We start from the raw sequence: 21,887 nt of genomic DNA, 5'->3' as shown, positions 1-21,887 counted from the left end.
CATAGGTGTTCACTTGGCTCCATGGTAGTTTCATATGAAAATGTAATCATGACTGAGTTAAAAAAACAAATTCTTGAACAGAAAGCGAAACCCGTTTATCCGACCCTTTCTTAACCGTCTCTCTGCATTATATTTACACAATAGTAAATATAGGTGTATATTGCTACAAAGCAACCTGTGGCACTTCACAAAGTTTAAACTCATGTGTGGATAATTTCATGTGAAATGCATCTGAGACAAAATGTTGCACAATTTAACACCATGCAGCAAAACTAGACTGTAGTTTGGGTAGGAAATGCAAAATATCTTATTCAGATCAAACTGGGAGGGACATGCAGGTTGGCAGAATGTTACTAACCAAGTTGGAGTTTGTCTAGGAACTCGGCGTTAACCACTGATGTTTTGATTAAAAAATGCTTGAAGATCTTAAATGTCCATGAGAGGTCAGAACCTCAGATTTGTTTCTTGCAGAAGACAGTACCTCCAGTAGAACAGTGACATTAACACCATTCCAGGGCATTAGTTCATTACTGATTTAGAAGGAACAATGCCACCTACTGACACACCAGTATCACTTCCTAAGTTTTCAAGAGCCAGCCACACCTGGACAAGTTTAGCTTGTGAGATATGAAAGGATCATACAGCATTACGTGATACTAACTTGTGTATGTGTGGGGGTGGAAATTAATCAGTCTTAAAATATTAAAACACAAGTTAGTTACTGGAAACCAAGGGCCAAATTCTCCACTGGTGAAGTCAATGGAGTTACATAAGCAAAGAATTTGGTCTAAGGACCTGGTTTCGCTAATATTTACAACAATGTAACTCTATTGAAGTGTGTGGAATTGAACTATTTTAAATGAGATCAAAACGTTTCTTTGAAGCAGACATTACATTCTGTCTTTTTTCATACAAAAACTGGACTGACATTAATTTAGTGCATAGGCAAGCTAAGATTCAGCCAGCTGGTTTCTAATAAAAATAGACAACTGGTTTGTTGTAATAAGGACCAATCTGATTTTTTACCCATAAGTCAAACTGCACTTGAACCATTTCTGAAACTCAAAAAAGATTCTACTTAATTCTCTTTAATCCAATTTTCACACACCACTGCAGTTCCTTCTTTCAGCGAGAAGCAGAAGTACACAAATAACACGTGAAAGGGTAATTCTGCAGCAAGAAATACTATAAAAATGTATAAGAAACCACATATTGCAAGGATACCAGATCACAGATGGCTGGCTATTTCACACCTCTACAGTTGGATGCATATCTGAATTGTACCTCAAACCCTTTTGAGATCTGTTCATTACTAGTGTATAAGCCTGGTTCTTTCCTACTACACACACAGCGGACATCTCAGGCTTGATTCTTTTCTCACAGCAGTTTACACTGGAGTAACTCCACTGACTTCAGTGGATTTACTTTTGATTTATACCCATGTAAAGGAGACAGTCATGAAGCCTGTTCTCTAAGAAACAAAGATGCAATGCCTTTTCAATTCAATGGGAGTTGTCTCTGTATCAAAGAATAGAATTTTGGCCCACATAATTTAGGATGTGGGCCCACTAATTCCTGGATCTTCAAAGACACATAATGCCTAAATACCTTTGAGGATCTGGGCTTAAATATTTTTTGCAAACATAAAACATTAATTGTGCAAATCACCACTGGATTTCAATTAAATGCAGGGATTTATGCAATCAAGATGAAAATATCTGGCAGTGAATTCATAGTAACCTTTCTCTTCCATATTTCAAATACTTCTAATGATAAGCACTGAAATAGCTTTCTCCAGTGTACACAAAACCTTCTTTTCTGAAATGTAAATGTTTGAGTATTAGGTCACTTTCATATTGCAAAGTCAATTGGAACTCTGTAATCATAATCAGTTAGCCCCAATCCAGAAGAATAATTAAGACCTACTTCTTGATTTCAGTGGGACTTTTCACATGCTTAAAATTGAGCATGTGCTTATGTGCCTTGCTGGTCTGGGGCCTATGTGCATACATGTAAAGTAATGACTTCAAACAAACTTGGACAAAACTTCTTGATTTAGTGGCACTCTCTGTCAATATTAGTGGTACAACTCACTAACTTCAGGGAACTCAAAGAAGACCAAACAAAATATGTGAGAGAATGAAGAAACTGAGGAATTCTCAATAGAGTCTAAGGGAGTTCGGGGCCAAAATTCCATTGAAATCCTTTGAAAACCCCATCCTAAAAGAGCAAAATATGCTTGTTGTGGCCAAGCAGCAAATAAGTTGGATATGCTAGCCAGCTGCAAATACTTGAAGGGTATCAATACCTAGGAAGGAACCGAATTAGTTAGAATGGACCAAAAAGGTAGGTTGGTTTGTTTGCAAGTTTCTAAAATGTTCTAGAGCAGCGGTTCTCAAACTTTAGCAACTGAGAACCCCCATTTTGATTTACAATTTTTCCCAGATCCCCAACACTCACAGGCCCTGCCCCCACTCCAGCCCTTCCTCCAAGGCCCCACCTCTTCCTGCCCCCTCTCCACCCCTGCCCCTCCTCTTCCCCGCCTCTTTCCACGCCCCCGTGAGCGTGCCACATCTCTGCTCCTTCCCCTCCCTCCCAGCACCTCCTGCACACGGGGAACAGCTGTTCTATGGCATGCAGGAGGCACTGGGGGGGGGGGAGGAGTTATGGGAAGGAGGGTGAGGAGTTGATCAGCAGGGCATGCGGACCTGCTGGAGTACCTCAGCTGGCAGGAATATACTAAATAATCAAATAGGTCTTTTCCACCTCTAATTTCTGTTTCCAAACTGCTTAAATAAAAATATTGTTTTTCCCTGAATATATCAAGGTGTCGACCTAGGACTGGAAATGCACAAGATGGACAGTGGATGAGATAACAGCCTCATTCACTACACAATGCTGTTGTAAGGCCCCTGCCTCATTCCCTGCAGGAGTTAAAAGGTGTGTAATGAATGAGGCAGAGGCTGCAAAGAAGATTTTCTACAGAAATTTCACCAATTGAATTCAACTGGTGCAAGCCTCTGCATGGAGACTTATTGCATTGGTTTAAACATGGCTTGTTTATGTACAAGTTATGCCTGCACATTACAAGTTATACCAATATAAGCCAGGTTTGAATAGACAGAAGAGCTGGTCTCCACACCGTTTGTGTATTGATTTAAACACATTGGTTTAGAAACAGATGTAGTTGAACTGATGCAACCCTCTACTGTGGATCAGTTATTATTATCAAATTGCTTATAATGGTATATGATGTCATGGAAAATAATAGTATTTTGCTAATAATATTTAATGAGTTTTTAAACCAATATGATCAAAGCAGTACAAGCCCTAATACTGTCTACACACAACATTACACTGGTTTAGCTAAAGGTCTGTTTTGGGTTTGTTTGGGGAAGCAGGTTGGTCTCTCCTCTTCTACTTTAGAGCATAAGCTCTCTGGGGCAGGGATCATTTTTTTGTTATGTGTGTGTACAGAGCTAGCACAGTGGGGCTGAGGACTCTATTTGCTATTGCAATACAAATACAATTTGATTCTTATATATTATGTTCCTTGGTGCAGTGACCTTGTCTTGTCTGTAAAGTACTATGTCCTTCTGTGGTGCTAAATAAGCAATTATTAATAATAACTCTATTTTTTGGCACTTGTGAGTTGTAACCAAATAATAAGTTTTTTAGCCTAGCTATTCCATTGTCAGTCATTCTTTGTGCACAGAGAGATGACCTACCATAGAAAGCACTGGGCTGGCACAAGTATCAATCAAAGGTCTGATTTGGGGTTTGTAAGTGTATACACTTAAGGTGCTAGCTCCTTAATCAAGTTCACAAAGTCTGTTTTCTCTGTGCATGCTCTGCACACTTCTCCCCAGCTATCCAGGATCTTCCTCAGCTCAGCCACTTCTCTTGGAGAGATCCACCAAGTTTAAGTCCAGTTTCCTTTCTGCAAAAACAAAGAACACGAAACATACTTCAGAGACCACAGGAGAGTTCATATTTGTCCTCAACTCCTCTGTGCTGCCAAAGAAAAAATTCCAGTTCCTACAAATGTTCCAAAAGGGTCTCCTATAACTCCGGTGGCAGTTGAGTGAGGGACAAAAAGTTAAATATAAGGGGCCAGATCCTCACCTATTGTATATCTGCATAGATCACATGCAAAACAATAGAATTACACTGATTTATACTAGCTGAGGACCTGGCCTATAAATTCTGATTCAGGTCCCATTAACACACTGATGTAAAAGTGGAAACCCCATTGACTTTAATGGAGTTACTCCTGATTCACACCCATGTGAAAACAGGATCAGACCCAACTTTTCTTCTCAAAGTGACCACTTGTATAAGAAGTACATGGTTGAAGCTATTGAAAATTGAAGTTTTCAACAAAAATCCATCAATTGGGTTTTTTTTCAACCAGTTACAGATTGTTCAATGTTCTTTTTATTGTTTTTTTTCAAAATTTCAATAACATTTTTCAATGATTTTTGTAAAATTTGGAATTGTTTTTTGGCCAAATCTGATTAAAAGGACAGATCTTCCTCTATCTACTGAATATCCTACCTTCTGTGGCTCAAAACAAGGTCTATATAAAAAGGATGCTGATTCGATCTTTGAAGGAGCTACGACACAGAGCCTTACAGCCCTCATGTAAAAAGACATAGACTCATACAAAGAAATTTGGCAACCATTTTTCTGCCTTATTCACCTGACACATGTACCCAGCAGGACCCTTGCTACACATAGTGATGTAATTCCGATCTTTGTTTTAAGGCAAGTAAGAACATTGGTCTGTCCCATCATTGCTATTCCTATGGTCCATCTAGACCAGTATCCTGTCTGACAGTGACCAGTGCCAGATGCTTCAGGGGGGATGAGCAGAAGAGGGCAATTATCCAGTGATCCATCCCCTGAAATCCAGTCCCAGCTTCTGGCAAGCAGAGGCTTAGGGACACCCAGAGTTGGAGTTGCATCCTTGACCATCTTGTCCAATAGCCTTTGATGGACCGATCCACCATGAACTTATCTCATTCTTTTTTTAACCCAGTTATAGTTTTGGCCTAGACAACATCCCCTGGCAATGAGTTCCACAGGTTGACTGTGCATCGGGTGAAGCAGTACTTCCTTTGTTTGTTTTAAACCTTTTGCCTATTAATTTTATTGGGTAACCCCTGGTTTGTGGGTTTTGTGAAGGGGAAAATAACACTTCCATATTCACCTTCTCCGCACCAGTCATGATTTCATAGACTTCTATCATATCCCCTCTTACTCATCCCTTTTCCAAGCTGACCTGTCCCACTCGTTTGTTAATCTCACCTCATATGGAAGCTGTTCCATACCAGTAATCACTTTTGTTGCCCTTTGCTGTACCTCTTCCAATTCTAATATTTTTTTTAAGATTGGGTGACCAGAACTGCATGCAGTATTCAGGTATAGGTATACCATGGATTTAGATGGTGACAGTATTATCCATCCCTTTCCTAATGGTTCCTAACATTCTGTTCGCTTTTTTGACTACCACTGCACATTGAGCAGATGTTTTCAGAGAACTATCCACAAAGTCTCCAAGATTTTTCTTGAACAGCAATGGTTAATTTAGACCCCATCGTTTAGTATGTATAGTTGGGATTGTTTTCCAAATGTGCATTATGCACTTATCAACATTGAACTGCATTTGCCATTTTGTTGCCCAATCACCCAGTTTAGTGAGATCCCTTTGTAACGCTTTGCAGTCAGTTCTATCTTGAGTAACTTTCTACTGTCTGCAAATTTTGCCATCTCACTGTCACACCCCCCTTTCCAGATCATTTATGAGTATGTTGAACAGCACAGTATTTCACGTCTACTTAATTCAAACACGTGCAAAAAAGCTCTCTCTTTAAAGAGTTCCACACAACTGCCCCTTCATATAAGGGCTGAGAGAGTGCCCACCCACATACCTAAGTCAGCCAAAGAATCCTCCAGCAAAAATAGTGAAGACAAGACTTAATGCTCCTGATAGTTCTAATTGGGGGAGGGCATTTCTGGCCTAATTTTTGAGAAGCAAAAAGAGTACAAACCTATTTATTTTCCTTTCTACAATGAGGAGAATTCTACAATCCATTTGACAATGAATATGGTATGTAGGCAGGAGCCAATGGGGATACATGGGGATAATAAGTAGGTACAGAATGCAACTAGATCTCTAGGCCCACTAGTTTGCTCCAGACTCTGGCCCTACCATATTTGAGCTCACAGATCTGAATGTCGTTCTTCTTCAGTTTCTCGCATATCTTCGAAACAGGCACATGAGCACTCATTGGGCGGCTGACCTCACTGATGATCTTCGTGGCTGCATCGCTTGTTGCCCCAATGTAATAGCACTGAAACAAGCAGGACACATCATCAGCACTAAGACAAAACCGGGAATGGCTCCTGCCAACTGCTGAGGGGTTCACATGAAGTACTGTATACCTCCAGCTCCCATTGAAGTTGATGGGATTTGAAGATGCTTAACACCCTGAAGGATTGTACCCTAAAACTCAGACTCCTACCCCTTCCTCTTTTGACAGAAAGACCTTCCCCGTAATGTGTGTTAAATGGATGCTTTGTTATGCTTGGTGGAATGCTGGGATATTGCAAGTCTGGCACATCTCACAGGAGATGAGGGTGTTTGTGTTAGATGTATCTTATATATGAGGCAGCTTGGAAGCTGTTATTGTGCAAATAACAGATTTGTGCAAATAACAGATTCCTCTGACTCTGATTACTACTTTGTACAAAGTATTGTTATTAAATAAGCCACTGACAATATGAAATACTGTCTCCAGGACATGAATTATATCACCCTGTTAACTCAATCAATCATAATATGTTACCAATGGGACAATTCCATCTCATCATAACACCTTCTAGCATGGGGTGCATCTGATGGAAAACAATGGCCCATTTTTGTTACATCTTTCAATAGGCAGAGAGCAAATAGATACTTTCTATCAGAAGGACCTTTGTTTTGTATTAGGGGTCAGATTTTGCCACCCTTATTTATGTTGAATAGTCTCAGTGAGGAAAACGGGACTACTTGGCATATGGGGTACTATTCAGCATGAGAATGATTAGGCGGTTGGTGTGCTGAGGCCACGGCCTATCACACTCACCAAGACAGTTTTGTTGCTTCCTTGTGCTCCCTCATCTGTCTGTCTGTATTCACCTGTTGTTTCTTTTCTTACATTTATACCATAGACTCTTTGGGGCAGGGACAGTCTTTTTGTTCTGGGTTTGTATGGTACCTAGCACAATGGGGTCCTGGTCCATGACTGCTTACACAGTGTAGGTACTACAGTAATACAAATAATAACAAAACCTGGCTCTAGGAGGCTAACGAAACAAGAGAGGACATAGTGACGCCATTGTGTGACTATGCAGTGTGGGTGTGTTGTTTAACAGTCTTCAATGAACTGAAAACAAAATGGCTGTCAGTCTTTGCAAACAGCGGTCCTTAAAGATTTAAAGTGGCAGAATACAGACCGCCCATGCATAACAAAGCTAAAGACACCACAGCTCTCACTGGGACTGTCTCTAGCCTAAAGCCAGGCTGGTGAGGTGCTGAATAGAACTGCAGCATTGTGCCCTGCCCAGAAGCTCTTCCCTATGGGGCTCAGTGATTCCTCTCCCACTCCTTATCATTACTTGGCTGCTTAGCAGAGCAGAAAGAAGAATGAAGAGCATTTTTTCTCCCCAGCGAACACTGGGAAACAGCTGAAAAGCCTCTGAATTGTGAGGGACTCAGCATTAAGGCATGGCAGGAGAACTTGGCTTTAAAAACTAACATAACATAACATAGCAGTTAGATACTGCAACAGGCTTCCGCCAGCCCCAGTCTCTTCTGCGGTCCAGAGGCCCCCATTTCCAAAATGGAGGGTGGCCTAATGGCCTTTGGTCTCTGCAGCTTTAGCCCACATCCTTGCACAATGACAGCTCTTCTACTACTCAATGCTGTGCAGGACACAGCCCAGTAATACTGAGAAGCACCTGCCACAGGCTTGAAATATGTGGTGTCCCCATCGAACTGTAGGGTGTAGGCCTGTGATTAGTGCTACCCCTGAGCCCAGGAAACAGAAACCATCTGTTTATCCACAGAACAGGTACATCATGGGTGGCAGCAGGGCAAACCTCTCCCACATGGTCCCACCAGCTTTGATCTGGAGGGTCATTTCTAGGAATGAAAGGGCAGCTAAGTCCCCCACCTTGCCCTCTTAGCTAAACTGCCCAAAAGGGTGCTAACTAATGCCAATTGTGGTGGTGCATTTGGGGTCCCATCCAATGCCCAGTTAATGAAGGGAAAGATTCCCATTAATTTCAAAGAGTGTTGGATCAGGGTCTTAATAATGTGGACACTTATACACCTGAAATTAAACGAAAACCTTCAAACTTATTTTATTTAAGCTAGCAGTTGGTAATAATTTTCAGCCACTATTGACATAGCTGGATTTGAACCAGTGCCCTACGGCTCAATACTAAATGACAGTGCAAATGAACCAATATTATTTCATCAAAGAACCATCTAATCAGTATTTTTTTCAAAGCATCATGAATTTAAAGACAAAAGAGACTAGTACCAAGCGGTGTTCTTTTCCTTTGTATCCATGCAGCTGTTAACCAGTTCTTTCTCTATGGTGGCCACAGTGAAGTCAGAATGTTTTTCTTTTAATAGTTGTAAAATCTGTCCAAAAATCCTTTACACACTGTAATAAGAAAATAAAATATAAGCCACCCAGTAGGATCTAACAAAGCCTAAGGAATTTTATTAACTTGGCTAAAAACAGGGATCCATTAGCACATCATAAAAACAGAAAATGACAGATTTTAACAAATGAAGAATTTAAAAAAACAAACAAAAGTTTATTTCAGCATTTTAGCTCCCAGTATTGCCAACAACAGGAATGGAGGAATGGAAGGAATATGTAGGAATGGAATTCATCCTGTCAGCTCTGGATGTTTCTCCCGTCTTAAGTCTTTTATTATAACAGGAGATCAGAATACATCAGCATTTTGATCTTGGTTCGATTAAGATAATCTCAACTAGAAAATTTAATTGTGTTTAATCACTATTAAAAAAAATCAGTTTAGGTGAAATACTGCCCAGGACTGGCCAGGGAAGACATGAAAAGGCTGTTGTGTTCTATCCCTTTTAAGTGAGCATGCTGCCCCCATTACCATAGTATCTGATTACCTCAATCTTTAAGCATTTATTCTCCCAACACCTCCAAACTCTGTAAGTGCTGTTATCCCCATTTTATGGATGGGGAACTGAGGCACAGAAAAACTAAATGACTTGTGTAAGCTCAGACAGGAAATCTATATGGCAGAACAGGCATTTGAACCAGGGCCTCCCAGCTAGCACCCTAACGGTTGGACAAAAACCAAGGTCACAGGAAGGTTCACCCATGACTAGCTGACATGATGCTGAAATGTAGTACTGGAAGGGATTTCAAGAGGTCATCAAGTCTACCCCCAATGCTGAGGCTGGACCAAGTAAACCTAGTTCATCCCTGCCTTTTCCATGTTTATATGGACCAGTCAGCATTGTTTCAGGTGATTCAATTGGTAAAGCAGCCAGTTTAAATGTGATTACAGTTCTTAGTGAGAACAAGATCACACAGGATTAAATTTATCTTGGTGTTGAAGGTCCATGCAAGGTCCACCATAGTGACTGTGCAGAGCATTAAGGTGTTTTTCATGCATATGCTAACTTGGCAACATGATAGCATCTCCGTAACTGAGTGTTCAAGGCCTTGTGGTCCTACTACACCCTGCCCCAGGAAATGAGAAGAGAAGGTGGTTCCTTCAGGCCTGCCAAGAGAGGCTGTATGGAAGAAGTCAATCAGAGCCCAGCAGGCTCAGATAAAAGGAGCTGCAGGGCCTTAGTAACTCAGTGCCTGGCTGGCACTAGAAGGGTGAGGATTAAGGGGGCTCCTCTCTGGCCACAGAAGTGCAACTGACTGCATTTCCTTAAGCTGGGAGAAAAAGGCCATGAGAACTCCACCTCTGAGGTAAGGGGTAAAGATAGAGGGGCAGGTGGGAAGAGGCCCCAGGGAAGTTGCAGCAACCACTCAAAGGAAGCAATATGTGGCTGCTGTTTATAGGGTGCCTAGGTAGGAACTGGAGTAGTGGGTGGGTGGGCCTGGGTTCCCCCAGCCACTGGCAAAGTGACTTAATCCTCAAAAAGGGGTCCAAGCTTGTTTAAAAGCTGAGTGAAGGGCTGAATTTAAAGGCCCCAGAGCTGGTGCTGAAGACCTGGCGAGGGCTGATAGAGAGTTTGTTGGACTTTTTGTTACCCCGGAAGAGGTTCCTTTTTGACTGTGTGATCCAGCTGGAAGGCTGAGCTGCTGAAGACCCACCAAGCGAGGGCAACAGCTGCAGGGGGTGCCAGGAGCATGAAAAGGCCTGCAGTACCACACACAACAGCAGGAAGTGCTCAAGAGTTGAGTGCCCCCCATCCAACTTGGAACTAGCAGTGGGGTGTGAGTCCCCGCTCCTATCAGGGACAGATATTGATGAAGAGCAATGCTTGGGTCCATCTCAAGCACAAGATGTCTGATATCCCGCATATGCATATGGAGGGCCAGCAACAGTTGCAGGAAGACCAGCTCCCTTCCGTGTGTGTGTGTGTGATCCAGCGATGGGGATGAGACAGTTGCTGTAGATGCCAAAAAGGGAGAAGGCATGGGGCTTGTCCAACTGTGTACACTTCTACAGGCAAGAGGGGCACGTAAACTGTGTGCCCCCCTGTAGGAACAATGACAGGGAAACACTCTATTGTCCAGAGTACGTAGAGAACTGGGGAGGTTCCACCTATTAAAGATGCTGTTCCCAAAGGTAGTGGGACCCAGATTACAGAGTACAAAGAAATGTGGGGATCAAGTTTGGGACAAGACAATGTGAAGCTGTAGGGGCCCCTCGGCCACATAGAAGGATCTTGCCCTGCTTGGACAGAGGGATTGTAACTATGGGGAGCTTGGAGTCCACCAGAAGAGGTGCATAGTGGGAGTCAAGAAAATAGACTCTGGGATATAAACCTAAGTGGGAGAAGTTGGCCTGTAGCTTCCAGCTCTCCACTGCTTATGGGAGGAACCCTGACTCCATATTTAGTCCCAGTGGGTAAGAACTTGGGGACATTGACTACTTTGTTGCAAAAGCCAGGTCAGACCCAGCAGCTGGAAGGGGCTCCACTCAAGAAGGACCTGGCCAACTGTCCTCAAGGACAGCAGAGTTGTAGGGCTGAAGGCACCCATATGGGAAGTGACACCAGGGTTCTAGAGAACCAGGGAATTGCTGGGCCCAGGATTGGTGCTGGCAAACAATTTCAGAAACTGCAGTCCCAGGAGAAGGATTTTTGCCTAGAATTGGCTAGTTGGCTAAAAGTGCAGGAAGCACAGATCCATGAATTACAGACACATTCCCAGGCATTGCTGGAGAAGATGACTACACAGCGTGAACAAAGCAGGTAGAAGAAAGTTTATTATTCTGTGCTGGCCAATGAAGTTAAGACACATCTACTTGGCAAAGAAAACGTTTTGGACAGGGGAGGACAAGTAACCAGTAATCGTCCCCTACACCACCGCCAGTATGAATGTTGGCTCAGGACGGCTGAGCCAGGTGGTCAGCAACTTTCTCACACCTGTGGACACTGGGGGGCTGTCCACAGAGAGCACAAGAGTTCTTACAGAAGAGCGGTGCCGGACATGGAGTCCTCAAGACCCAGATGGAGGCAGAGAAGACACACTTCAAAGAGCAGATGTGTGAAGGAGCCAGACTGAACAGAGGCCTTGAGAAAGGCAATCGCTCATCTAGACAACAGACAGAAGGAGGGTGGAACGTCTGCTACTTTTGGAGAAGAACTGCTCCGCTCACTACAAGACATGTGGAAAGGCAGTAACTGAAGCTCAGGACACAGAGAGCTCATGCTTGTCCTGGAGCAGCAGATGACTGAGCTGAAACAGGAGGAACTTAAAATGGGAGAGTGAGAAAAAGGGAAAAAGATGCTTCTAAAGGAGCAACTGAAAAGTCTGCAGGTAACAGAGCAGCTGAGATCTCCTAGCTCCAAGAAGAGCTAGTCACGCTCACTGAAGAGTTAAAAGGGAAGCAAGAGTTTCTCACCACTACACATATAGAAGGAAGCTCTTCACAGTGACAGCAAGACCGAGATTGTGGAGATCCAGAAGAGGACAGATGAGCGGAAATCTCCACAATTTTGGAACCTGAAATTAAAATAGACCTACAGAACAGCTATGCAGAATGTCTGTGAGGTACAGGGCCAGCTACAGAGGTAGCCTAATGAACATGCAGAGGCTCTGCAAACACTTCAGACCCAGATTCAGGTGTTGGAGACCCAGCCAATGAGTTTGCAAGACTGAAACGCAGTGCTCAGATGGGAGCTACAGCAACAACGGAGCAAGAAGGAGATGGTCACAGAGAGCAGGATGACCTCAACATCCAAGCCAACAAACCACCTCCTGGAAACAAATGGAGGAAATGAAGAGGACTGAGTTTGAATGGTCCAGAAGAGGGCAGAGAGGTGTGATAAGCACACAAGCACAGTGACCGCTGACCAGAAAGCTTGTATTCCCACAGGCAAATGGAGTAAGGATTCAAGCACCTGGGGAAGATTGTATAAGTGTGTGGATTCACCACACAGTGACAGATTGTAGTATCAACAGCACCATACAGAGATTGTGTCGACAATAGCCTTTACACCACTCAACAAACCCAACCCTACTGGAATGGAGAAAAGTAGAAGACAGGTTCAAAGAGGAAATCATGGCTCAACTCAATATCCTACAGGCCCAAAGGGTTGAGCACTTGCAAGAACTCGAAGAGATGTACTCCTCAAAAGACAGGATGTGAGCTCAAGCTATACAATGGGAACAGGACTTGGTCAGAATTGAAAAAAGAGATTGGAGAACAAGTGTTTGATGATGCAAAGGAGCAGACTAAGCTCCAGAACTTAAGGCCCAACTTGCTTCAGGTCCAGCATGATAAAGGTAAAGAGCTGGAGAGCCTGAGGAGCCATTCTTATGGAACATTGACAGACTCTGGTTGTCATCGGGCGGGACTGAACCTGGAATCTCTGGAGCTTAATGCATAAGCCTCTACTGCATGGGCTAAAATCCACATGGCTCTTAGCTAAGGCTGTAGCAGACTCATTAAACTCTAAGTGGTCTCGGTGTCACTAGAGGGGACAGAACACCACACCCAGGAGGTGTGTGGGTTACACTTAGAAAAGAGTTGTAGTGGTTGCACCCTGAATGATAGCTTGAGCCAGGAGGAACCTCAAACAGTTGAAATTAAGAGCTGCCCCACCCTAGCTCAGATGGTACAGGAACACAACAAGGCTGTAAGGCAAGGCCACAGCCAGACCCCAACTAAAAAGAGCTTTCCCAGAGGAAAAAGGAAGACTAAAAATGATCCTAACCATACTGAATGACATCCATGCAACAGTGTGGGTACAGAAAGAACAAAAGTGGGTGTTGCTAAGCCAGATATTAAAAGCTGTGGGCAAAACAGTACGGAAACCTGCTGAACGTGGATAAAGATATCCTTAACCAGCCACTGGCGAAGTGACCTAAGCCCTGAAAAGAAGACAAGGCTCGTTTAGAAGCCCAAGCAAGGACTGAATTTGCTCTAGAGCTGCAGCTGAAGACCCGGGCAAGGCAGAGAGTTTGGGCTTTTTTGCTACCCCAGATGGGGTTCCTTTTTGACTGTGTGACCCGACCAGAGGGCCAAGCCACTGAAGACTCACCAAGGAAGGTCAGCAACATACAGGGGGCTCCAGCTGCAGATAAAGGCCCACAGTAACTGCTTGCAGCAACAGGAGGCACTCGAGGAGTGTCCCGTTACAATTTCTCATAACCCATCTCCTATCTTGGAGCTATGTCATTAACACAATACTTTGCATGTATATGGTTCCTTCCAGCGTAGGGTTTCAAAATGCTTCATAAACATAATTAATTAAGCCTCACAACACTGCTGTTGACATGTTGTTAGCACCATTTAATAGATGGGGAAACTGGGGCCCAGCGAGGTGAAAGGCCAACATTTTCAAACCTGGGCGTCTGCTACTGGGCACCTAAATCCAGATTTTAATGCTGCAGACAACATCAACTGAACATAAACTTAAAGGGGCCGATTTTCCCCCCTCATTTCATGAGTTAAAAATACTTGAACTTGCAGAGTAAGTCCTGGCATCACCAGTTCCTACTACCAGTTGAAAATGTTCAGTGGGGTTCCCACTAGTTCCAGTTGTTAACTAGGGATCCAGTTCAGCAAAGCACCCCTATTCAGTAAAGTACTTGCTTAAAATTCTGTGTATGCTTAAGTGCTTTGCTGAGTTAGGGTATAGGTTTGGAACAGAGTCTTTTAGTTCCTGGGGCAGTTGATCCTCCAGTAAGAACTACCAGAGGCCAGCAGAATCTGCCAGTGACTACTTGAATGATTTTAATGGAGTCTATTGAAAGTTTCCATTAGGGTAATCTGGGGAACATGCTCCTTATTTGTTCTTTTGTTTTATTAATGTGAAGTGCAGGTGTAACTTTCTTTGCAACATCCCGGTGCTTACCCCTGAGGATAATCCAATGTCCACATGAATATGATGATTTGCTACAAACATTTTTTTTAAATGGTAACTTGTCTCAAGTCTAGCTATCAAGTATGGAGATACGGAAGATAACTTGGTGGCCTTGTGTAATTAGCCATGTGCACTCTTTCCAAAGTGAAGAATTAGACAGGGAGCTGCTGACCGAATGGAGCAAGAGAAGGGATTTAGCAAGTCATTGATTATTTTATTCAATTCAGTGCTGTTTACAAGCAAACAAAATCAGTTGGTCTCACTGGTCAATTATCCCAGGGTTATTTGGTGCAGGAAAGCAGCTTTGTCTAGGACAGTAATTTAATGACTCTTATTACGGGTCTGGATTTTGCTTGTTTCAGGCTGTCAGACAATAGAATTTTTCCATCTCAGTGACTAAAACTTGTGACTCAGTGTATTATAAAGGAGGTGTAGTTACCACTTACCAGGCTAGCCACGTCCTTTCAAGGAAAAAGAAGAAAAGCAACAACTCAACTCTTGGACAACAGCAAAGGGAATTTTATAGTTGTTTGTTTTGTAATAACCTAACAAAAAGCCCAGTGATGTTGGTTATAAATTCCTTTGGCACAAGCTTTCCCAATGCTTAAAACTTTACTGCAAAATCCCCAACCTGTCAAAACAGTCTCCAAGCTGCAAAAGACTTATCAGGTGGTAATTGTATGATATGTTCATGCCACCTACAGGAAAAAAACACATCCCTTCAAGAGATTTTGCTTGTAAAGCTTTGCATTAATACATTTTTTTTTGAATGGCTGTTGTGCAAGACTGATGATCTAGTATCACTGGACACCCTGCTCATAAAAAAAATCCTATTCAGTTATCATTAATTAACCAAAACATTTAATGCATCTAATTCACTAATGGCAGGTTTTATAAAGTATTTAATAGACACTTTCCCCTGTCTCAGGTTTCAGAGTAGCAGCCGTGTTAGTCTGTATTCGCAAAAAGAAAGGAGTACTTTGTGGCACCTTAGAGACTAACAAATTTATTAGAACATAAGCTTTCGTGAGCTACAGCTCACTTCATCGGATGCATTTGGTGGAAAAAACAGAGGAGAGATTTATATAGAGAACATGAAACAATGGGTTTATCATACACACTGTAAGGAGAGTGATCACTTAAGATAAGCCATCACCAACAGCAGGGGGGGGGAAGGAGGAAAACCCTTCATGGTGACAAGCAGGTAGGCTAATTCCAGCAGTTAACAAGAATATCAGAGGAACAGTGGGGGGTGGGGTGGGAGGGAGAAATACCATGGGGAAATAGTTTTACTTTGTGTAATGACTCATCATTCCCAGTCTCTATTCAAGCCTAAGTTAATTGTATCCAGTTTGCAAATTAATTCCAATTCAGCAGTCTCTCGTTGGAGTCTGTTTTTTGGAGCTTTTTGTTGAAGTATAGCCACTCTTAGGTCTGTGATCGAGTGACCAGAGAGATTGAAGTGTTCTCCAACTGAGTACCAAGAAGTCACCTACTACAGGACAGGCCCAACAAAGAAAACAACAGAACGCCACTAGCCATCACCTTCAGCCCCCAACTAAAACCTCTCCAACGCATCATCAAGGATCTACAACCTATCCTGAAGGACGAGCCATCACTCTCTCAGATCTTGGGAGACAGACCAGTCCTTGCTTACAGACAGCCCCCCAATCTGAAGCAAATACTCACCAGCAACCACACACCACACAACAGAACCACTAACCCAGGAACCTATCCTTGCAACAAAGCCCGTTGCCAACTCTGTCCACATATCTATTCAGGGGATACCATCATAGGGCCTAATCACATCAGCCACACTATCAGAGGCTCGTTCACCTGCGCATCTACCAATGTGATATATGCCATCATGTGCCAGCAATGCCCCTCTGCCATGTACATTGGCCAAACTGGACAGGTCTCTACGTAAAAGAATGAATGGACACAAATCAGACGTCAAGAATTATAACATTCAAAAACCAGTTGGAGAACACTTCAATCTCTCTGGTCACTCGATCACAGACCTAAGAGTGGCTATACTTCAACAAAAAAGCTTCAAAAACAGACTCCAACGAGAGACTGCTGAATTGGAATTAATTTGCAAACTGGATACAATTAACTTAGGCTTGAATAGAGACTGGGAATGGATGAGTCATTACACAAAGTAAAACTATTTCCCCATGGTATTTCTCCCTCCCATCCCACCCCCCACTGTTCCTCTGATATTCTTGTTAACTGCTGGAATTAGCCTACCTGCTTGTCACCATGAAAGGTTTTCCTCCTTTCCCCCCCATGCTGTTGGTGATGGCTTATCTTAAGTGATCACTCTCCTTACAGTTTTCAGAGTAGCAGCCGTGTTAGTCTGTATTCGCAAAAAGAAAAGGAGTACTTGTGGCACCTTAGAGACTAACAAATTTATTAGAGCATAAGCTTTCGTGAGCTACAGCTCACTTCATCGGATGCTGAAGTGAGCTGTAGCTCACGAAAGCTTATGCTCTAATAAATTTGTTAGTCTCTAAGGTGCCACAAGTACTCCTTTCTTTCTCCTTACAGTGTGTATGATAAACCCATTGTTCATGTTCTCTGTGTGTGTGTATATAAATCTCTCCTCTGCTTTTTTCCACCAAATGCATCCGATGAAGTGAGCTGTAGCTCACGAAAGCTTATGCTCTAAGTAAATTTGTTAGTCTCTAAGGTGCCACAAGTACTCCTTTTCTTTTTCCCCTGTCTGTGTCCCAGTTACCTCAACTGTGAAATGGGGATAATGATAATGACTTCCTTTGTAACGCGTTTTGAGATCTATTGATGAAAAACTCTATGTAATATTGTTATTATACTTTACAACTATATCACAAAAGTGCTCTGAGAATTATCACTTCACACTCCGTTGAAATCCATCCACCTCTGGGGAGCAGCAAGTTAACAGACACGCCACACAATTTAGGACAGGAAATGAAGAGTACCCATGTCCATCTGAAACTGAAGAAAGTATTCTGATGTGGGCAGAATGTAGCTACGCTGTGTGGAATTTAGCCCCGGGGGGGGGGGGGGGAAGGGGTTAATAGCCATAATTTTACAAAAACTTCCATGAGAACTTTCATGATCACAAGTGATCAGAACCTCAGTTTTACATCCCTTTAAAAAGCCAACACCTCCAGTAGCACGAAGCTACTAATACCATAATGAGGAACTTGGTTCTGTACAAACTCAGAGAGGAAAATGCCACCTACTGGTTCACCAACACCACTTCCTGCAGCATCTGGGTTTACCCTGGGGATTTCCTAAATATTGACTCAGTCTGCCCCTGCTTACCTCCTGGGATATGATAAGAGCATAGACAGTGATGATACAGCTGTCATCCACAGCCTCCAACAAGCTTAATTTTCAAGGAATTAAGGCAGCACATGCAAAAATAATTAAAAGGGTTTTTTTTTACCTCCGCAGGGACATTTAGAGCACATATTATTTATTGAGCACCAGCAGTGGGCTGGGCAGTAGTGCAGTCAAGGGTAAATTCAGGTAAATTGAGTTTACCTGCCTCTCATTTGGGGAATATGGAGTTTAGGTTAGATTAGTTCACCCACTTCTTTTTTTTTTACCACTACAGCACTGATGCTGGGCACTGCATACATGTCTTTGCTTCCCAGCTACATATCTAACAGATGTTTCTCCTTGTTTTTATCATGTGATTTTACTACAGGTACAGGCTAAAATCCAAGGGAGAGCTCTTTGAATTTCAGCGTTTCAGGCTGACCTTGGGCTTTCAATGCAGTAGTAGCTTGGATTCCTACAGTAGAGAGGCTCACAATGTGCTAACAGTGCATCTCGCTGGCAGGTCTGGTCTTTGAATTTGTGAAGGGCCACAAGTACTCCTTTTCTTTTTGCGAATACAGACTGACACGGCTGCTACTCTGAAACCTGAAGGGCCAATGTGCCAGATGGGAAGAATCATGCCATGAGCTGCCTCCCACTCCTGGGAGGGGGCCTGGAGATTATGCAGGCCTGTGGCAACTTGTGTTCTTCTCCACAGGTCTAGATACTAAGGAAGGAAATAGGTCTGCAAGCTGCAGACTGGGAAGTGTTTGCTTTGCTAAGAGCCTGCCATCAGTAGTTTATAGTGAAGGCTGGTGCTGATAGTTGGCCATCTGAGTTGAACTAACAGATTTCAGCAGAACTCTTGGCTTAAACTCTACCTCCCTACAATTCAGTGTGAGAGCTCTCTATGGAGACTTAAAGGAAATTGAATCTCTCTGTTCAGAAAAAAGAAAAGGAGTACTTGTGGCACCTTAGAGACTAACAAATTTATTTGAGCATAAGCTTTCGTGAGCTACAGCTCACTTCATCAGATGCATTCAGTGGAAAATACAGTGGGGAGATTTATATACATAGAGAATATGAAACAATGGGTGTTACCATACACACTGTAATGAGAGTGATCACTTAAGGTGAGCTATTACCAGTAGGAGAACAGGGAGGAAAAAAACCTTCTGTAGTGATAATCAAGGTTGGCCATTTCCAGCAGTTGACAAGAACGTCTGAGGAACAGTGTGGGGAGGAGAATAAACATGGGGAAATAGTTTTACTTGTTGTAATGACCCATCCACTCCCAGTCTCTATTCAAGCCTAAGTTAATTGTATCCAGTTTGCAAATTAATTCCAATTCAGCAGTCTCTCATTGGAGTCTGTTTTTGAAGTGTTTTTGTTGAAGAATTGCAACTTTTAGGTCTGTAATCGAGTGATCAGAGAGATTGAAGTGTTCTCCGACTGGTTTTTGAATGTTATAATTCTTGACATCTGATTTGTGTCCATTTATTCTTTTACTGTCCAGTTTGACCAATGTACATGGCAGAGGGACATTGCTGGCACATGATGGCATATATCACATTGGTAGGTGTACAGGTGAACGAGCCTCTGATAGCATGGCTGATGTGATTAGGCCCTATGATGGCATCCCCTGAATAGATATGTGGACAGAGTTGGCAACGGGCTTTGTTGCAAGGATAGGTTCCTGGGTTAGTGGTTCTGTTGTGTGGTTGCTGGTGAGTACTTGCTTCAGGTTGGGGGGCTGTCTCCTTCATCGTAGTATCTGAACATCTCCCAAGTATTTATGGATTTTAGCTCACAAACCCCTCTGACACAGGGAAGTACTACGGTGTCCATTTTACAGAGGGGAAACCAAATCTTACGGTCTGATGATGGTGCACTGGGGAGGTCTGATTGCACAAGGGGTAGACATACCTGAGCCGGCTTTGACTGAACAACAAGAGCAGTGAAGCCACTGCTGCACAGGATGTACGAGCCCACCCGGGACCCTGGTGACTCTAGCAGCTAGTCCACACTGGGCTGCAGCTTCACTGCTTGGTATCCAAGCCAGCTTGAGTAACAACAGCCGTGAAGCCCTGGCAGCATGGCCTAGCCCCACCCACCTAGAACCCCTGGTACATACGTGAGCAGCTGCTGCACATGCTGCCACAGTTCCACTGCTGTTGCCACTCGACCTAGCTTTGATCTAGCTGGCTTGGGTCTGCCTACATGTGCTGCAATCCCACCTCCAGTTGCAGTGTAGACATACCCACAGAAAGTGACTTGCCATGGGCATGTAGGAATTCTGCAGCAGACCCAGGAATTTAATCCAGATCTTCTGAATCCCAATCCAATGCTCTCCTGACCATCCCTCCTCCCCATGCAGGAGAGTGTACACCATTAAGCCTTTAATACACTTACAATACATTGCTATTGCAAGCTGGGCATCTCTTCTATTTTCCTTATTTAAGTGTAACTCTTTGGTAGCTGCCCCATGTGCCAGTTAAGTCCCAAGATCAGAGCAGCTCCAGAGCTGCCCATGCATCTTCTGAAGTACTACCTTGCCAATGGAATGGCAGCACTGAGAAGTCTATCACTATGCTTTACTGCAGTGGCCCAGAAATTAAAGTGACGGTGCTTTAATTGTTGAAAGTAAAATGTTTAAAGGATTTATTTGCCTGTGCTACTGTTACCATCTCAGATTGTTAAAGACAGAAATTCTTAAAATTTCATTTACTTTCCCCCAGTTATGGTATTTGTAGCCTTTTAGTTAGTTTGGATCAGGGGTGGACAATCTTTTTGGCCCGAGGACCACACCTGGGTGGGGAAATTGCATGGAGGGTCATGAATGGAGGGCTGGGGCAGGGGGTTAGGTTGCGGGAGGGAGTGCTGGGTGTGAGAAGGGGTGTGGTGTGCAGGAAGGGGTTGGGGTGCGGGATGTACAAGGGGGCTCAGGGCAGGGGGTTGGGGGCCAGGAGGGGTGTGGCAGGGAGATCAGGGCAGAGGTTCAGGGTCAGGCTCCAGCCCGGCACTGCTTACTTGGAGAAGCTCTGATGTAGCAGCGGCAGGCTCCCTGCCTGACCTGGCCCCGCGCCGCTCCCGGAAGCAGCCGACACCACGTCCATGCTGCCTCTGGGGAAGGGGGAGCAGAGGGCTCTGCGTGCTGCTCTTGCATGTGGGTACCTCCCCCGAAGCTCCCACTGGCCACGGTTCCCCATTCCCAGCCAATGGGAGCTGCGGGGGGCGGTGCCTGCAGGCGAGGGCAGCACACTGAGCCCTCTGCCCCCACCCTCTTCCCCAGAGGCCACAGGGACGTGGTGCTGGCCGCTTCTGGGAGCGGTGCGGGGCCTGCGGCACCATGGGGGTGGCAATCCTGCAGGCTGGATCCAAAGCCCTGACAAGCCAGATCCAGCCCATGAGCCGTAGTTTGCCCACCCCTAGTTTGCATTGTGTAATTAGATTGCTCAATTTCACTTTCTGGTTGGCATGCACTAGCACCATGCTGTTATTACACTGCAGTGTAACACTTAAGATCTTGATCCTGAAACCTGCTCCACATGGGCAGACCCCTGGGCCTCTGTGGAACCACATTGGCTTGGGCCTTTGCATGGGAATGGTTTCCAGGATCGGGGACTCAATTCTCATGCACTAATACAATGCTGCATTTAGGATTCACGGTATTTGAGGTTTTCATTTTTAAAGTGTTTACAGCATAAAACATTTTTATTCATTTTACAATTTGGATTTTGTTTAAAAAAAGATTCAAACGGGCCTAAAATTTTTAGTTGACACATTCCATTTAAATCAAACGTGTTCTAAAACATCACACACACATATAAGCTCTGGGGAACTATGTTTGTTTTCCGTTGCCTAACAGGACTGGTGTGTCACCCTGTCCCTCTTACTGCGAGAAGAAAAGCTGATAGAGAAAACTTTTGCGTGCATTATACCAACATTCATCTAATGTTTATGTACTGATTGGGTGTAT

The 21,887-nt window shown here is 43.7% G+C and overlaps 1 protein-coding gene across 1 annotated transcript; it reads right to left on the bottom strand.

Annotated features, from left to right (window-relative positions):
• Positions 1 to 1,075: 1,075 nt before the first annotated feature.
• Positions 1,076 to 21,024, bottom strand: CDNF (cerebral dopamine neurotrophic factor). Its single transcript, XM_038413818.1, is given in 7 exon segments — positions 1,076 to 3,902; positions 3,904 to 3,940; positions 6,215 to 6,356; positions 8,592 to 8,614; positions 8,617 to 8,685; positions 8,688 to 8,717; positions 20,982 to 21,024. Coding segments are annotated over 7 exon segments (486 nt in total). The 3' UTR covers positions 1,076 to 3,760.
• Between the last annotated feature and the right edge of the window lie 863 nt (positions 21,025 to 21,887).

This window comes from Dermochelys coriacea, chromosome 1 (genome assembly GCF_009764565.3).
Source record: "Dermochelys coriacea isolate rDerCor1 chromosome 1, rDerCor1.pri.v4, whole genome shotgun sequence".
In the NCBI taxonomy this organism is placed as follows: domain Eukaryota; kingdom Metazoa; phylum Chordata; order Testudines; family Dermochelyidae; genus Dermochelys; species Dermochelys coriacea.
Note: the sequence above shows the minus strand (reverse complement) of the source record. Positions and strands in the feature narration are given on the sequence as shown.